General features: G+C 43.8%; 1 protein-coding gene across 2 annotated transcripts in view; it reads right to left on the bottom strand.

Moving 5' to 3' along the window:
- The window catches only part of ltk (leukocyte receptor tyrosine kinase), a 73,099-nt gene that overhangs the window by 15,263 nt on the left and 41,778 nt on the right, over positions 1-16,058 (bottom strand). For both annotated transcript variants that reach the window (XM_036962441.1, XM_036962442.1), the window contains exons 8-18: positions 14,408-14,557; positions 10,292-10,392; positions 9,834-9,994; positions 9,461-9,555; positions 6,310-6,408; positions 5,889-6,063; positions 4,795-4,945; positions 4,459-4,578; positions 3,911-4,067; positions 3,238-3,420; positions 175-273 (exon numbers count right to left, since the gene is read on the bottom strand). In XM_036962441.1, the coding sequence (XP_036818336.1) occupies positions 175-273; positions 3,238-3,420; positions 3,911-4,067; positions 4,459-4,578; positions 4,795-4,945; positions 5,889-6,063; positions 6,310-6,408; positions 9,461-9,555; positions 9,834-9,994; positions 10,292-10,392; positions 14,408-14,557 (1,491 nt within the window). The remainder of the gene's footprint in view (positions 1-174; positions 274-3,237; positions 3,421-3,910; positions 4,068-4,458; positions 4,579-4,794; positions 4,946-5,888; positions 6,064-6,309; positions 6,409-9,460; positions 9,556-9,833; positions 9,995-10,291; positions 10,393-14,407; positions 14,558-16,058) is intronic.

Here is a 16,058-nt window from a genome sequence, read left to right as displayed (position 1 = left end):
ATCCGTGAGGCTATCAATTAGGTCACCGGTGTCTGAGGATTGAGGCGCCCTTCCCTACTTCTCCTGCTGAATCAGTTAGGTGATAGAGACACACAGACCTCTGTTACGGCCAGGGCTCTTTCCTTGCGCTCTCCTGGCTCCCAGTGACACTGATGTAGTAGGAGAAAGCCTTACCTGCCAGCGGCTGGAGAAATATCTCCCCCATGGGATGAACAAAGGAGATGCCATCCTGACCGCCCGCTGTGATGTCATCAGTCAGCGCGGCATCGCCTCCTTGATTTAGATTAAACACGATATTAAAGATAAGTGCATGTTTGAGCTAATAATAATGGCTTATTATTGCCTGCACATCTGCTAACAAGTGGCAATCTTCCTTTTGAACAAAAAAGGTCTGGGTAGAGGGAGAGTATGTATGGTATATTAACGATGCTGAAAGAAATCAAATGTCTCTCAATCAATCTGTTCATATCTTGATCATTCAACCAATTCGGTGCCTTTTGAAAAGTGTAATTTGGTTTAAAAAAAAATGTCATAAAGAACACGTTCAACTTCATAAAAACGTTTTCCCATCTCAAGAGGTTACATTTTTAAAAATACGATAGTAAATGTCTATTAAGTACCAAATAAAGTAACAGCGTTGACCATAACAGGTTAATTATCAAATCAGCCATAAAGCCCCTTGTGACAGAGGGTATTGAATGCAAAAATCCAATAGTTGGCCTGATTTCAGTTTATGTGACAAAACAAGCAAGTATAGCGGAGAGAATCATTTTAGCATCTAAACTGTGAAATATATTTTCCATAATCAAACATTTTGTAGTTTCAGCTGTTTGAAACTGGTGTACAAAACATCAAAGTAAAAGACACAAAAACATAGAAATAGCGCATATAGAACAGATCTACCGCTTTTTAGACTTGCTTTCAATGAGAATGACATACACTACATCACCAAAAGTATGTGGACAAGCCTTCAAATTAGTGGATTCAGCTATTTCAGCCACACCCTTTGCTGACAGGTGTATAAAATTGAGCACACAGCCTTGCAATCTCCAGAGACAAACATTGACAGTAGAATGTCCGGTAATGAAGAGTTCAGTGACTTTCAACGTGACACTCTCATAGGATGCCACCTTTCCAACAAATCAGTTCGACAAATCTCTGCCCTGCGAGTCCTGCCTCGGGCAACTGAAAGTGCTGTTATTGTGAAGTGGAAACATCTAAGAGCAACAATGGCTCAGTCGCAAAATGGTAGGCCACACAAGATCACAGAACGGGACCCCCGAGTGCTGAAGCGCGTAACACGTAAAAATCATCTGTCCTCGGTTGCAACACTCACTAGCGAGTTCCAAACTGACTCTGGAAGCAATGTCAGCACAAAAACTGTTCGTTGGGAGCTTCATGAAATGGGTTTCCATAGCCGAGCAGCCGCACACCAGTCTAAGATCACCACGCACAATGCCAAGTATAGGCTGGAGTGGTGTAAAGCTCGCCACCATTGTAATCTGGAGCAGTGGAAATGCGTTCTCTGGAGTAATGCATCACGCTTCACCATCTGGCAGTCTGACGGACTAATCTGTGTTTGTTGGTTGCTAGGAGATTGCTACCTGCCCCAATGGATAGTGCCAACTGTAAAGTTTGGTGGAGGAGGAATAATGGTCTGGGGCTGTTTTTCATGGTTCAGGCTAGACCCCTTAGTTCCAATGAAGGGAAATCTTAACACTTCGGCATGCAATGACATTCTAGACTATTCTGTGCTTCCAACTTTGTGGCAACGGTTTGGGGAAGGCCCTTTCCTGTTGCAGCACGACAATGCCCACGTGCACAAAGCGAGGTCCATACAGAATGGTTTGTCGAGATCAATGTGGAAGAACTTGTGGAGAAAAAAAGGCACACCACCTCAAAACCTCATCCCAACTGTAAAGTATGGTGGAGGGAGCATCATGGTTTGGGGCTGTTTTGCTCAACAGAAGTTGGGTGATGCAACAGGACAACGTCCCAAAACACAGAAGTAAATCAACAGAAGAATGGCTTCAACAGAAGAAAATATGTCTTCTGGAGCGGCCCAGTCAGAGTCCTGACCTCAACCTGATTTAGATGTTGTGGCATGACCTCAATAAAGCAGTTCACACCAGACATCCCAAGAATATTGCTGAACTGAAACAGTTTTGTAAAGAGGAATAGTCCAAAATTCCTCCCGACCGTTGTGCAGGTCTGATCAGCAACTACAGAAAAAGTTTGGTTGAGGTTCTTGCTTCCAAAGGAGGGTCAACCAGTTATTAAATCCAAGGGTGTCACATACTTTCCCCACCCTGCACTGTGAATGTTTACACGGTGTGTTCAATAAAGACGTCAGAACATTTAATTGTTTGTGTGTTATTAGTTTAAGCAGACTGTTCTTGTCAATTGTTGTGACCGAGATGAAGATCAGATCAAATTGTATGACCAATTTATGCAGGAATCCAGGTATTTCCAAAGGGTTCACATACGTTTTCTTGCCACTGTACAGTTTGTGTGTGTATCCTAACTACTAATTTTTGTTTGCAGGACATCACCTGTGAAATCTCATGTAAAAAAATATAAAGGTTATGTGATCACATGTGAAAATCCAAGTTAAACTTCATGTGAAATATCATCATCCAAAAAACACATAGTTTTACATGATTTCACACAGGCCAAGCATGGACATTTCACATGTGAAATCATGTGGTTTATCCGTAAGGGGTGAAACAAGTCTTTATTCATTTAAAAAAATCGGATTTATTGAATTCTCTATGTGGTCTATATTAAATGAGACCTCATTTAATATAACAGGCTTTTAAAATGCAATATTGGTGCACAACATCTACTTAAAATATCAAAGGCATTCTTTCATGGAACGACCCATCTCCTCTCAATCATGTTTTGCAGAGGAGCCAAGTGGAACACCCAATCTTATCAATCAATGAAGTAGAACTTTCTTTAAACTGTCTCATAATATCAGTACAGGCCTGTGAGTTATGTCACCAATCCACAACTAGTAAATCATACTAGATAAAGACAGAAAAGCAGTGAATGTTATCAATGTGCCCATTTCCTTGGGGCCAATGGAAATTCTCCAGCATAAATATCTTGTCAGATTCATCCTATAATAACAGTATAGTACAACACATAGGAAAGCAGTAAATAAATATTATTATTATTATTATTATTATGTGTGTGTGTGTGTGTGTGTGTTTGTGTGTGTGTGTGTGTGCTTACCTCTGTATCCACCGCCTCCTCCTCCAGCAGTGCAGGCTCCCCCTCCCCCTCCAAACCCCCCGAAGGTGGCCCAGGACAGTTTGGATAAGGCTTGGGGACAGGAAGAACCCCCCTCGGCCCCCTCCAGGAGAGACTTCCCTGCCCACAAGTGGCTGGAGGAGTCCTTCCAACCTCCACCACCCCCTGCAACACACACACACACAGGCACGCACACACACCACTCATTTAGCCATCACGCTCTCTAAACACTTCTTCCATCAATGTTTGCATAAGATGTGTCGATAATTACTCCATAAGACCCTGCTGGTCAAATGTGATTTACTGGGAATGTTCCATGAAGCTTTTCCAAGAACACTGACATGGTACTGCCATATACAGTATGCCGTTTCACCCTTTTCAACAGTTGTATAAGTCAAAAGGCTGCAACCAAGATTATAAGCAGACCCAATGGATAACCAGTCCAGACACAGGGCCAGCTTCTTGATACAAACACATGCACTCCTGCCCTTTCTCTGACACACTCTTGTCCTGTCTCCTGAAAACACTCAAGTAGGAGCTTTAGCAGTCAGAGGAATGAAAGCCATATGTTTTCAGGGAGCAGATCGTCAGCTCTGTGAAGAGAATCAGGGGAAGGGCCACATGGAGGGGGTGAGGTAAAGGCAACCCTACCAACCTGCTGCCCCAGTCTTGCCGTTGGAGCTGGCGGCCACCGTGTCATTCTCATACTGCTCCAGAGGGATCTGGTCCAAGCTGCTCTCTGGGTCCTCCAGGTAGGCTTTACCTCCACCACCAGCTGCTATGAGTAGAGGCACCAGTACTCCACCCTCCATCTGGCAGGGGTCAGAGTCAATCACAGTAAAAGCTTTTAGAGCACCCCTCTACCCTCTGTCATAGTCCATCATGCAACTTTAGGGGCCAGTCCAGCGTTACAAAGACATACAACTTCTAGGTTAAAGGGCTCTTGTGATACAAACCAGTTAACATAACCTCTGACCTCAACTGCTTGTAACTACATCTGTAGAGAAAGACCATGATAAATGATATTTTAGAATTCCTTCAGAACTTTTTTGAAGCTTATACATCGGTTCATATCTAGCAGCTACAGTACATCTGCTTCCGATGGACACCATCATGGCTTTAATTTTGTGTAGATGAGGTAAAGGCGGAAAATAGTTTAATCAAGTTATGTTGAGATTAGGGACTCCTTTTATGGACTCTTACGTTGTAAATATAGGTGGCTCCTCCACCGCCTCCTCCACCACCTGCCCAATCATCACCAGTGAACTCATCTTCTATCACTGAGGATTCCCCCAGGCAGATCTTCTGTGTCAGAGGATTTCTCTACAGAGAACAAATGGATATGGTCAGATCAGAGAGAGAGAGTGGCTGCTAGTCTGAAATGATATTTTCCTACCATCAGGAGGAAAATACTCTCTGGATGGCACCCAAGGTACCAGGAAGTAATCAAACGTTGAAAGAAAACGAAACACTTTGAAGAGCAGGTGATCCATCCATAATATCACCTGAGGTGGCCTAACTCTCCATTCTAACACTCACCCCTGGACAGGCATCCTCCCCTTGATGTCCCACCAGTATATAGACGATGTCTCCCTTCTCCAGAGGGAAGATGGCTGAGATGAAGACACCGTGGGAACGCTTGTTGTGGTTCTTTGCTCCTTTGCCACCTGCAGCTCCATAGGCTGAGATCCTGAGGAGGGCACAGTAAACATGTGATGGGGCCACTGAAGGCCATTTTTGGTGCTTGGGTGACCTTATAACAGTGGCTACTCAATTAATTAAAAGTGAGCATTGCAGAAAGGAGGCAAAAAAGCCATGTTGGTTTGATCTCTATAGTGCATCAGAAGGTTTGCAGCACTTCAAAATCAGACTGTAACACTTGCAATACCAAGGCTTTGCCTGACTGACTTGTATCATCAGCTTGTATCATCAGATGAAATTAGGGTGAATATTCTGTAGTTTTACTGTAATCAGAGCTCAGCTGAGCCCCCCGACAACAACATACCAATACTAACAAAGAAGAGCAGAGAACTGATACCCACTTCTTGTCTTTCTGTACCCCTTTTATCATCTAGTGTTATGGAGCTCATTGTAAATGCCCCATGACTAGACCAGCAACTACAATAAATGAGTTCAAAGCCTTGGCTTGGCAGGGGCCAGATTAGGAAGAGAGAGTGAGCAGTGAGCACAGACAGACTAATCTATGCCTCCAGCTGGTGAGTCACGCTTCTCACTCTGCCTCAGTCTTACACACACACACACACACACACACACACACACACGGTCTGATCCCATGTAAGACCCCCCTCTCCTAACCTGGATGATGTGGAAATCAATCTTGACACTACAGAGACGTGCCTATATTCTATAGGTCTAGCGGATACGTGACATGAATGTGATACATGGTAGTATTTAACCTGTATTCATTCAGTTGACTGATGTCTCAGGCAAGGCTGCTTCCTGCCAGCTGTCAATACTGATGTGCAGATGCAATCATTGGTCAGGGGGCTTGTTTCAAGCATCTTTACCCAAGGGTTTAGTCTAGCGCAAGAGTGTTCCGATTGCAAAAACAGTTGTTCTCTGTAGCTTTCATATTTCTACAAGATTAGAATAACAGCAAAATTTGCACCCACATGTATCTGTTGGTGGCCGGTACCCTCCAGGTCTGCACTCCTTTGAACGGACCCTCCTTGCCCACTGTGACACTGACGTTGGTGTTGCGGTATGCGCTGTCACACTGGGCCTGGGTGGGACCTCGGGGGCCACTGGCCCCACAGGATGTGAACCACCAGGTCATCAGGGACACCTCTGAGGAGAGGAGACAGACACATGAGTCACATGTCAGTCAACAAACAAACTCCCTGTGTTGCATGGAAGGGAGAGAGACATACATATAGTGGAGCAGCTGCTGAGGAATTCAAAGGAAATTACTTTAATGGATGCACCTGTTGCAATTTGCCAAATTGAGGGGAAAAGCTCTACGAAAATCTAATTGCAAAGGCCATTGGTCATAGAAAGGCTAAAGATATTCCATTAGAACAGCTGGTAGTGTACCTGAGGCAGAGGGCTCTGGCAGGGGGCTGAAGAAATCCAGCTCACTGATGGAGTCCATTTCATGGAGGAATCTGTGTCCGAGCAGCAGGGAGTTGAGATCTGAGAGGAGGGAGAGAGACACATTCATCTCTACAGTCTACAGACGGACCAGAAAAGCATTCTCTTTCATACGACGTCTATTAATTATGGTTTCTTCAAAGACGGAGACAGAGATAGGATTTAGAGCATATATGTGTTTTTGTGAGGGCAGGATACAGTCCAGTTGAGTATATAAAAAGGCATGAGCTGCAGGATTGAGGAGATAGAATAAGAAAGACAGACAGACTTGTGGAGAAAGACAAAGGCTTCAGGAGATAAGTAATAATTGTGAGGGAGGACATCGTGAAAGTCTTAGCAGGAGACAATAAGGGCGGTTATGACTTAGGAGCTGTAATTAGCTGTGGAATTCTGGAGATGTGCTACAGTAAAACGTAATAGGGCCGATAAATCTGCGTGCCGATCATAGCACGCCCAACTGGTGCCTGTCTGGCGTCGACAACCCGCAGCCACCAGAACCATTTGCCTTGCACCAGACTGACTCTGCAAGCCCTCCCGCCTCTCTCCCAACATTTACCTAACCGCATTGTCAATTTCTATCAAATTAAACTAATGTTGGCAGGCTTCTCCAGAGTTCGGACCAAAGAGTTTCATGGTAGAGAAGAATCGACGGAGCGAAGAAGATGTGTCCTCGAGCGTGACAATAACTTGACACTGGAACCCATTGTTGGCGTACAATTTTATTGTCGGATTGCAGATTTCGAATCCCGGGGAGATGCATTCGACGTCGGTTTCCCTCTTTCAGAAGCAATCAGCCAGTGTGTGGATCATTGGGCCTCCTGGGGAGCACTCCAGCTGCGTTGGAAACCGTGGTTAGCCATCGCATCTGTGTGCATCATTCTTCGGTTAAGACTCCTCTCTGTCTTTGATTGTGCTTCAACAGCTCTATTGTTTCCAGTCATAAGAAATGCTCCATCAGCCGCAGGGCTCTCCAGAGGGTGGGGCGGTCTGCCCAACGCATCACCGGGGGCATACTACCTGCCCTCGAGGACATCTACAGCACCCGATGTCACAGGAAGGCCAAAAAGATCATCAAGGACAACAACCACCCGAGCCACTGCCTGTTCACCCCGCTGTCATCCAGAAGGCGAGGTCAGTACAGGTGCATCAAAGCTGGGACCAAGAGACTGAAAAACAGCTTCTATCTCAAGGCCATCAGACTGTTAAATAGCCATCACCAGGCGGCTTCCACCCGGTTACGTAACCCTGCACCTTAGAGGCTGCTGCCCCATATACATAGACTTTGAAATCACTGGCCACTTAATAATGGAACACTAGTCACTTTAATAATGGAACACTAGTCACTTTAATAATGGAACACTAGTCACTTTAATAATGTTTACATATTTTTGATTTACTAATTTCATATGTGTGTACTGGATTCTATTCTACTGTATTTTAGACCATGCCACTCCGACATTGCTCATTATATATTCCTTAATTCCATTCTTTTACTTTTAGGTTTGTGTGTATTGTGTGTATTGTTGTGAATTGTTAGTATTACTTCACTGTTGGAGTTAGAAACACAAGCATTTAGCTACACTGCTAAACATGTGCTAAACATGTGAATGTGGCCAATAAAATATTATTGGATTTGATAAAAGGTCTCATTTGCAACTTCATGGGGATGCATCAGTAGGCCTTTAACCCCCTAGAGTCGATGTCCGCGCCCCCTGTGTAAATCTAATTGGCATAATAAAAAATCCCCATCAAAATGTGGCAGTTTAAGCTCGAGATATCTGTTGTTGTTTTTTGCATTGGATGCGTCTCAATCCACCGATCCGCCGATGTCGCACCTCCACATCTGGGGTGAAAGGTGACAGAGCTGGAGCGGTGTTTGTCAGACCATGAGACATCCCGAAAATCGGTCTTCTTACAAAATCATCTGTAGCGTCGGAACAATTTGCCCTACGAACAATTTGGAAAGGTGCGACTCTCACGAACACGCACATGTCGGTTGCTCGTCTGAAGTTCCCCCGGTACCAGTAGAAAAAAACGAATGTAAAAAAGTGTTAGAAAACATTAGGAACACCTACTCTTTCCATGACTTAGACTGACCAGGTGAATCCAGGTGAAAGCTATGATCCCTTATTGATGTCACTTGTTAAATCCACTTCAAATCAGTGTAGATGAAGGGGAGGAGACAGGTTGAAAAAGGATTATTAAGCCTTGAGACAATTGAGTCATGGATTGTGTATGTGTGCCATTCAGAGGGTGAATGGGCAAGACACAAGATTTACAGTAAGTGCCTTTGAATGGGGTATGGTAGTAGGTGCCAGGCGCACCGGTTTGTGTCAAGAACCGCAACGCTGCTGTTTTTTTTTAACGCTCAACAGTTTCCCATGTGTCTACCACCTAAAGGACATCCAGCCAACTTGACACAACTGCGGGAAGAATTGGAGTCAACATGGAACAGCATCCAGGTGGAACGCTTTCGACACCTTGTTGAGTTGGTGCCCCGATGAATTGCCGCTATTCTGAGGGCAAAAGGGGGGGTGCAACTCAATACTAGGAAGGTGCCCATAATGTTTGGTATACTCATTGTATGTAGAGACTGTTTAGTGCCAAAAATAAGGGGTTGAATGTAAAAATATATAAATATATTTACAAATGTTTCCCGGATGTTTCTTATATCTCTCAGATAAATCTCTCAGACACTTCAGAGCAAACTTCCTTTTTTGGGACTGTTGTTCCATGTAGTAAATCCTTTCTGATTCTTCAAGGGGTCTTAAAATACACATTCAAATAGCTAAATGATCCTTGGTATGACCTCCTTAAAACAATTGAATACAGCTTAGTACTGGGCTTAGACTGTAATGGGTTAAGGAATCTTATTAGCTATATCTTTATGAAAGAGGCCCCTCTCAATCAGTGTGTAATCTTAAGACATTTAGGGAGTTTTACTCTTTCACTGTTTGTTTGAGAGATTATTCAATGACGTGCTAGGAGCCCTCCAAATGGTTGCCCACTGTACTCTAGCCACACAGTATGCTACAGTATCTATAATGAGAGCTGCCTTTGTTTTGTGTACAGATTGTGTTACATGGAGGGCTACCTGTGTCAAAGCATGCTGCCCCCAGGGCGATGTCATCTAGGGCGATGTCAGCATTGGAGCCTGGTCCCCACAGAGCCTTCACCTTGAGGTGGAACCTGGGTAAACACACATCACCATGAATGGAGGGAAACACAGAGTGGCATTATTTTCATATTAGTTTAAGTACCAAAAAGTACCTTCAATTCTTTCACATATCAAATTCTTTCACATACATGCATTTCCTATACAGTATACTACAAAAATATATTTTGTACTAACACAGTCATCATTAATTACTGAACTACAATCACTCAAGAAATGAACTTTGAGCTTTTATGTGCTGTATGTTTGACACTTCTGGTCAGTAATTTAGCAGTAAATGAAGGCACTGTACCCATTGAGGAGGGCAGGTAGCTGCAGAGTGATGTCCTGCCAGTTGTCTTTCCACTGTCCAGACCTCTCCCACACCAACGGGGATGCAACAGTACTGTTATCCTCTAGCGACAGCAACACGGTGCCATTAAACTCCCCATAGAGATACAGGGAGAAATGCAACTGCAGACAGAGACATCGAGAACAGGCGTTACGGTGAATTTCATGACATTTGAAGACTTGAATATGGCTTAATTGTATGATGTTTAATATTCTGTGTGTGGTACTAGAGCAGCTCTTTGTTATGATAGACCCGCTGTGACCACCTGACTTTGCTACGGTTGTGAGATTCTGGCATCTTTGAGGGTGTTTCTAAAACGTCCTCTGTGAGAACTCATCCGTGAGTCATCAGTGAGCATGTAGTTAGTAGGGGAGATTGCAAGGAAGCCATTGGTGGAAAGATATGTCTATTTTTCTCACCTGACAGGCTATGGTAGAGACCGGTCGGGGGAATGAGGAACTTCGGACAGACGCTTTAATACTGGAACTGTTCCCTCTCACCGCCAGGAACAGGAAGTGCCCTTGGGGGGAGACAATAACCGCAACACTGAGGGGAGTGAACACTGACATAATTTTGCACCACTCAAAAGGGCATGACTGATAGAGCTCTGAAGAGAACAGCCTTTCAGTCCTCATCTGCAAAACAATATATATTGCCTTGGTGCAGTGCTTGTCAACTTGGAATGAAACCAATTGGAGCTATAAACTGAAATGCAGAAGTCAGTGACAGGAAATCAATTCTGCAGAAACATGGCACGTTTTACCTCACACCACATCATGCTGGGCTAGAGAGAATGTATTTAAGTATAATAACTGATTGTAAATCATCTACAAACTTTCCAAAGGATGTTATTCAAATATATTCAGTGATAACCCCAAAAGGCAGGAGTATTCAACACTTACCCTGCGAGGTCTGGAGCCTGCTGGCAGGAGTATTCAACACTTACCCTACGAGGTCTGGAGCCTGCTGGCAGGAGTATTCAAGACTTACCCTACGAGGTCTGGAGCCTGCTGGCAGGAGTATTCAACATTTACCCTGCGAGGTCTGGAGCCTGCTGGCAGGAGTATTCAACACTTACCCTACGAGGTCTGGAGCCTGCTGGCAGGAGTATTCAAGACTTACCCTACGAGGTCTGGAGCCTGCTGGCAGGAGTATTCAACATTTACCCTGCGAGGTCTGGAGCCTGCTGGCAGGAGTATTCAACACTTACCCTACGAGGTCTGGAGCCTGCTGGCAGGAGTATTCAACTCTTACCCTGCAAGGTCTGGAGCCTGCTGGCAGGAGTATTCAACTCTTACCCTACGAGGTCTGGAGCCTGCTGGCAGGAGTATTCAACACTTACCCTGCAAGGTCTGGAGCCTGCTGGCAGGAGTATTCAACACTTACCCTACGAGGTCTGGAGCCTGCTGGCAGGAGTATTCAACTCTTACCCTGCGAGGTCTGGAGCCTGCTGGCAGGAGTATTCAACACTTACCCTACGAGGTCTGGAGCCTGCTGGCAGGAGTATTCAACTCTTACCCTACGAGGTCTGGAGCCTGCTGGCAGGAGTATTCAACACTTACCCTACGAGGTCTGGAGCCTGCTGGCAGGAGTATTCAAGACTTACCCTACGAGGTCTGGAGCCTGCTGGCAGGAGTATTCAACACTTACCCTACGAGGTCTGGAGCCTGCTGGCAGGAGTATTCAACTCTTACCCTACGAGGTCTGGAGCCTGCTGGCAGGAGTATTCAACATTTACCCTACGAGGTCTGACGCCTGCTGGCAGGAGTATTCAACTCTTACCCTATGAGGTCTGGAGCCTGCTGGCAGGAGTATTCAGCACTTACCCTACGAGGTCTGGAGCCTGCTGGAAGGAGTATTCAACATTTACCCTGCGAGGTCTGGAGCCTGCTGGCAGGAGTATTCAACTCTTACCCTATGAGGTCTGGAGCCTGTTGGCAGGAGTATTCAACTCTTACCCTACGAGGTCTGGAGCCTGCTGGCAGGAGTATTCAACTCTTACCCTATGAGGTCTGGAGCCTGTTGGCAGGAGTATTCAACTCTTATCCTATGAGGTCTGGAGCCTGTTGGCAGGACTATTCAACTCTTACCCTATGAGGTCTGGAGCCTGCTGGCAGGATTATTCAACTTACCCTACGAGTGTCACGGATCCCTCCGGTACTTTCATTACACACACCTGTCCCCTATTCCCACTGATTAGTAATTGAATAAGTGTGCCCTTGGTTTACCAGTGTCTTGTTGATTATTGTTACAATGTCCGTTGGTTCGTGTGAGTACCTGTGCTGTCTGTTTTGGCTTTCGTGTCATTGTGGATTGCGCAGATGATTACGGGTTTCGTCCCGTGTGTTAATCATTGTGTGCGTGTGTTATTATCTGAGGTACTCCTCAGTCTTTTGTTTTCGTTTCAACCCTGTGTTTTGTATAATGTTTGTTTGGTCTTCGCCACCGTGCCTTTACTCGGCATGCTGTCCTTTGAGTAGAATTTTAAAAACTATTATGCATTCCTGCGCTTGTCTCCCAAAACCTTTATACCAACGTGACATCGAGGTCTGGAGCCTGCTGGTTTTCTATTCTTCCTAATAATTAATTGCACCCACCTGGTGTACCAGGTCTAATCATTCCCTGAATAGAGGGGAAAAGCAGTGGAACTTGACTGACTAAGCCAGTGTTTGCCAAACTCGGTTCTGGGGTACCCCAAGGGGTGCAAGTTTTGGGTTTTGCCCTAACACTAGATAGCTGATTTAAATAATCAAAGTTTAATGATGAGTTGGTTATTTGAATCATCTGTGTAGTGCTACGGGCAAAAAACTAAATGTGCACCCCTTGGGTTCCCCAGGATCGAGTTTGGGAAATACTGTTGTCATGACGTTGGCCTGGGGGTAGGTTTATGACAGTCATAAATACCTCTTGCCCCCTTTTTCCTCTCTCTACCCTACTAATGTTACATTTGCAAACCCTTGGTTAACATAGAGATTCTGGGAACATCAGTAGGTGGGGGGAAATTAACTATATTCTGGGAATCCGACCAATTGAACATATGCAGTGGTACTAAATGAATATGATGTCAGTTCGGTTGTCATCTGAGACATTCTCATCAATGATAAGATGACAAACTCTACAGTGGAAAGTCTACACATCAGAGTTATCGGATTCACATGGAATTGTTGTTCAATTTAAATGTTTGAATGTGAAATTATTCGTGATGGGATGAAATGTGATTTTTGCTTCTAAAATGTGAGATTTGGGTTTTCATAAGGTCTCTGCTCAATCAGTGGCCCGCCCCTGTGAAGGGACATGGTCTATAAAAGTTTTCAAACACGCCCTCCTCTCCCTTCCTATATAAAGCCTTGATGACAATATAACCTCCTGTTCCGAGGACGTGAGGATGACGGTCCAATGTCAGAATGGTTCAGATAATAACTACAGAACGAAGCCAACATCAGCGGGAGCTTTGGTTGCGAATGGTATGAACTTTGAACTCTTATTCACTAGGGAAGTGATACCTGCTAGCCGTTGAGTTAGCAACAGACGCTGCAAACGAGGGTTAGGAAGGAACAGACAGAGTATCCCGTCTATCACACAACGACGTTACTACAACGTATCCAATTGACAACCAGAGACATTCTTCAAAGGACTCGGTTGGGCAACACGGCCTTCCATCTACCACCAACCTACCGAAGCGCAAGAGTAAATATTTATTGCATTTTCCTTTTCCAAATGGGCGGTAATTTAGAATGCATAAGATACTGTATTTACGATAGCACAGCTTCGCCCTTTGTTCCTCAGTCTTCTCGCTCTTTCACTCAAACCCAGCCCCTTTTCTTTTGTGTAACAAGTTGTCATATCTGTTTCGCCCGCTAGGGACGTTTTCCTTTAATACGTCATTTGTAATCAAGTTATGATTTAATTATGTGTATGTGTAATTCTGTGTGATTAGTTAGGTATTTAGTAAATAAATAATTAAACCCAATTTTGTATTGCTGGTTCAACTTGTTAGCCAGGGTTTGTGCAGATAACCAAGAATTTACAACTTTCAGATGAGACTGAATTAAGATTACGATTAATATTGACTGCTATTGACGTAAAATATTACTAGGTCTTTAGAGTTTATTCGGAAGATAACAGCTCTATAAATATTATTTTGTGGTTCCCGACTCTCTAGTTAATTACATTTACATGATTAGCTCAAACAATAATATTAATAATATAATAATAATATAATATATAACAGGTAATATAATACGGAGAAATTATTTTATAGAATAGCATGTCATATTACTTAATCCGGCATAGCCAAAGACACAACACTGTACTAAGCCATTAGATTCCCAATGTTTTGGAAACAATACTCAATTTACAGGATGAGGACCAGTCTAGAGTAAAATTGATACTTTATACAGCACAATGCAATACCCAACCTCTATTTATGTCTAGCCTGATAAAGGTGCCATGTATACCCCCTTCAAATAAAGTGTTAGCCAGCCATTTAAAGACTGGTACCCTTTGAGTGACCTGGTGTGTTTTGCACCATTTACCTTGGGTGTTTTGCAGAGCTGTCCCCAGCATGTCTTTACTGTGTTCCAGTTCCTCCCCACTGACCCTCCTCCAAGAGGACAGCTCACTGGACGTTGACCAGCCACAGGACCCAGGCTCAAAGGAACAGTGGGCTCCATAAGGCAGAGTGTCTGCAAGGGGACACAGTGGCTCATTCAGTACCCTATACCCTTATAAATTCAGATACAGCTTATACAAATGAAAGCTTCTAGAAAATTATAAACATAGGACATAGTGACTAGGTCCACAGACTCCCCTTTTCAAAGACCACCTTGTACACCAATTTGAGCACTCCCAGCACATGATCTTTTCCTCTCAGAATGTAGTGTCTCTTGAGTATGCAAAAGAAAGGCTATTCTACTGTGCTGAACCCACAGCGTCTCATCAGGGTCACACTATTCAATAAGTCTTATTAGGTCTAAGCAGGGTAGTGTAAACAGAATTGCCCAACATTCATACAATAGAAATACTGGTAGCAGAACAATGCTTTTGAAACAGCTGAAATGTACGGCCATTTTCAGGATATTTGAGACTTGTTTCAATTGAGTTTTCACCTGAAATTGCAGTAACAGCTTACAGTTACATTCTGATATTGTCAACAAAGCTTTAAGAAAGGAAATCTCAATGGCATTTTTCACCCCTTGGCTGCTCTGGGCCACCATCCAGGAAAGAAGCGTGCAGCAAGAAGCTAACCAACTCACCAGGGAATTATCAAAGTTTTCAGTCGCAATTTTGCGTTTACCTCATATAATGACTTCCATGATATTGATAAAATGAAGCCTGCCCACTTGGCACACCACGTCATTTCAACATGGATAATTGGGTAATATTTGGTAGAGAAGTTGATCAATAAGATTACAACCTGCAGTATATTGTTTACCTTTATTTAACTAGGCAAGTCAGTTAAGAACAAATTCTTATTTACAATGACGGCCTACCCCGGCCAAAACCGGACGACGCTAGGCCAATTGTGCGCCGCCCTATGTTTGGATATCCACTTTAAAGACAGACAAAAGTTAGTTGAATTTCCAATGTGTTTTCACTATGCTTTCAACCATCTAAAAGCACAACCAAATTCCAATGGAAAAACAATGTCTGGTTTTTGGTTTAGTTGGCACCCAAATGTCTAACTGCGCTTTCAACCATTTAAAGGGATACTTTGAGATTTTGGCAATGAATCCCTTTATCTACTTCCCCTGAGTCGGATGAACTCATGGATACCATTTTTATGTCTCTGCATCCAGTATGAAGGAAGTTGGAGGTAGTTTTGTGAGCTAATGCTATCTAGCGTATTAACGCAATGACTGGTATCTACTAGCATGCTAACAGCTACCATGCACTTTCAGTCATTGCGCTAACGATAGTTAGCAATTGCGCTAGTTAGTGACTTCCTTCAAACTGCACGCAGAGACACAAAAACTGTATCCACCAATTCATCTGACTCGGGGGGAAGTAGATAAAGGGCTTAATTGCCAAAATCCTGAAGTATCCCTTTAAAAGCACACTAAAGTTCATGGGAATACAATGTCAGATATTTAGTTTTTTTATATATCAGATTAATCTGTTATTGCTGCACTTCGTCTAAAGACAGATGCAAATGACCTGGATTGCAGTTGAGATTACATTAAAAGT

Source organism: Oncorhynchus mykiss, chromosome 25 (assembly GCF_013265735.2).
Source record: "Oncorhynchus mykiss isolate Arlee chromosome 25, USDA_OmykA_1.1, whole genome shotgun sequence".
NCBI classification, from domain to species: Eukaryota; Metazoa; Chordata; class Actinopteri; order Salmoniformes; family Salmonidae; genus Oncorhynchus; species Oncorhynchus mykiss.
Note: the sequence above shows the minus strand (reverse complement) of the source record. Positions and strands in the feature narration are given on the sequence as shown.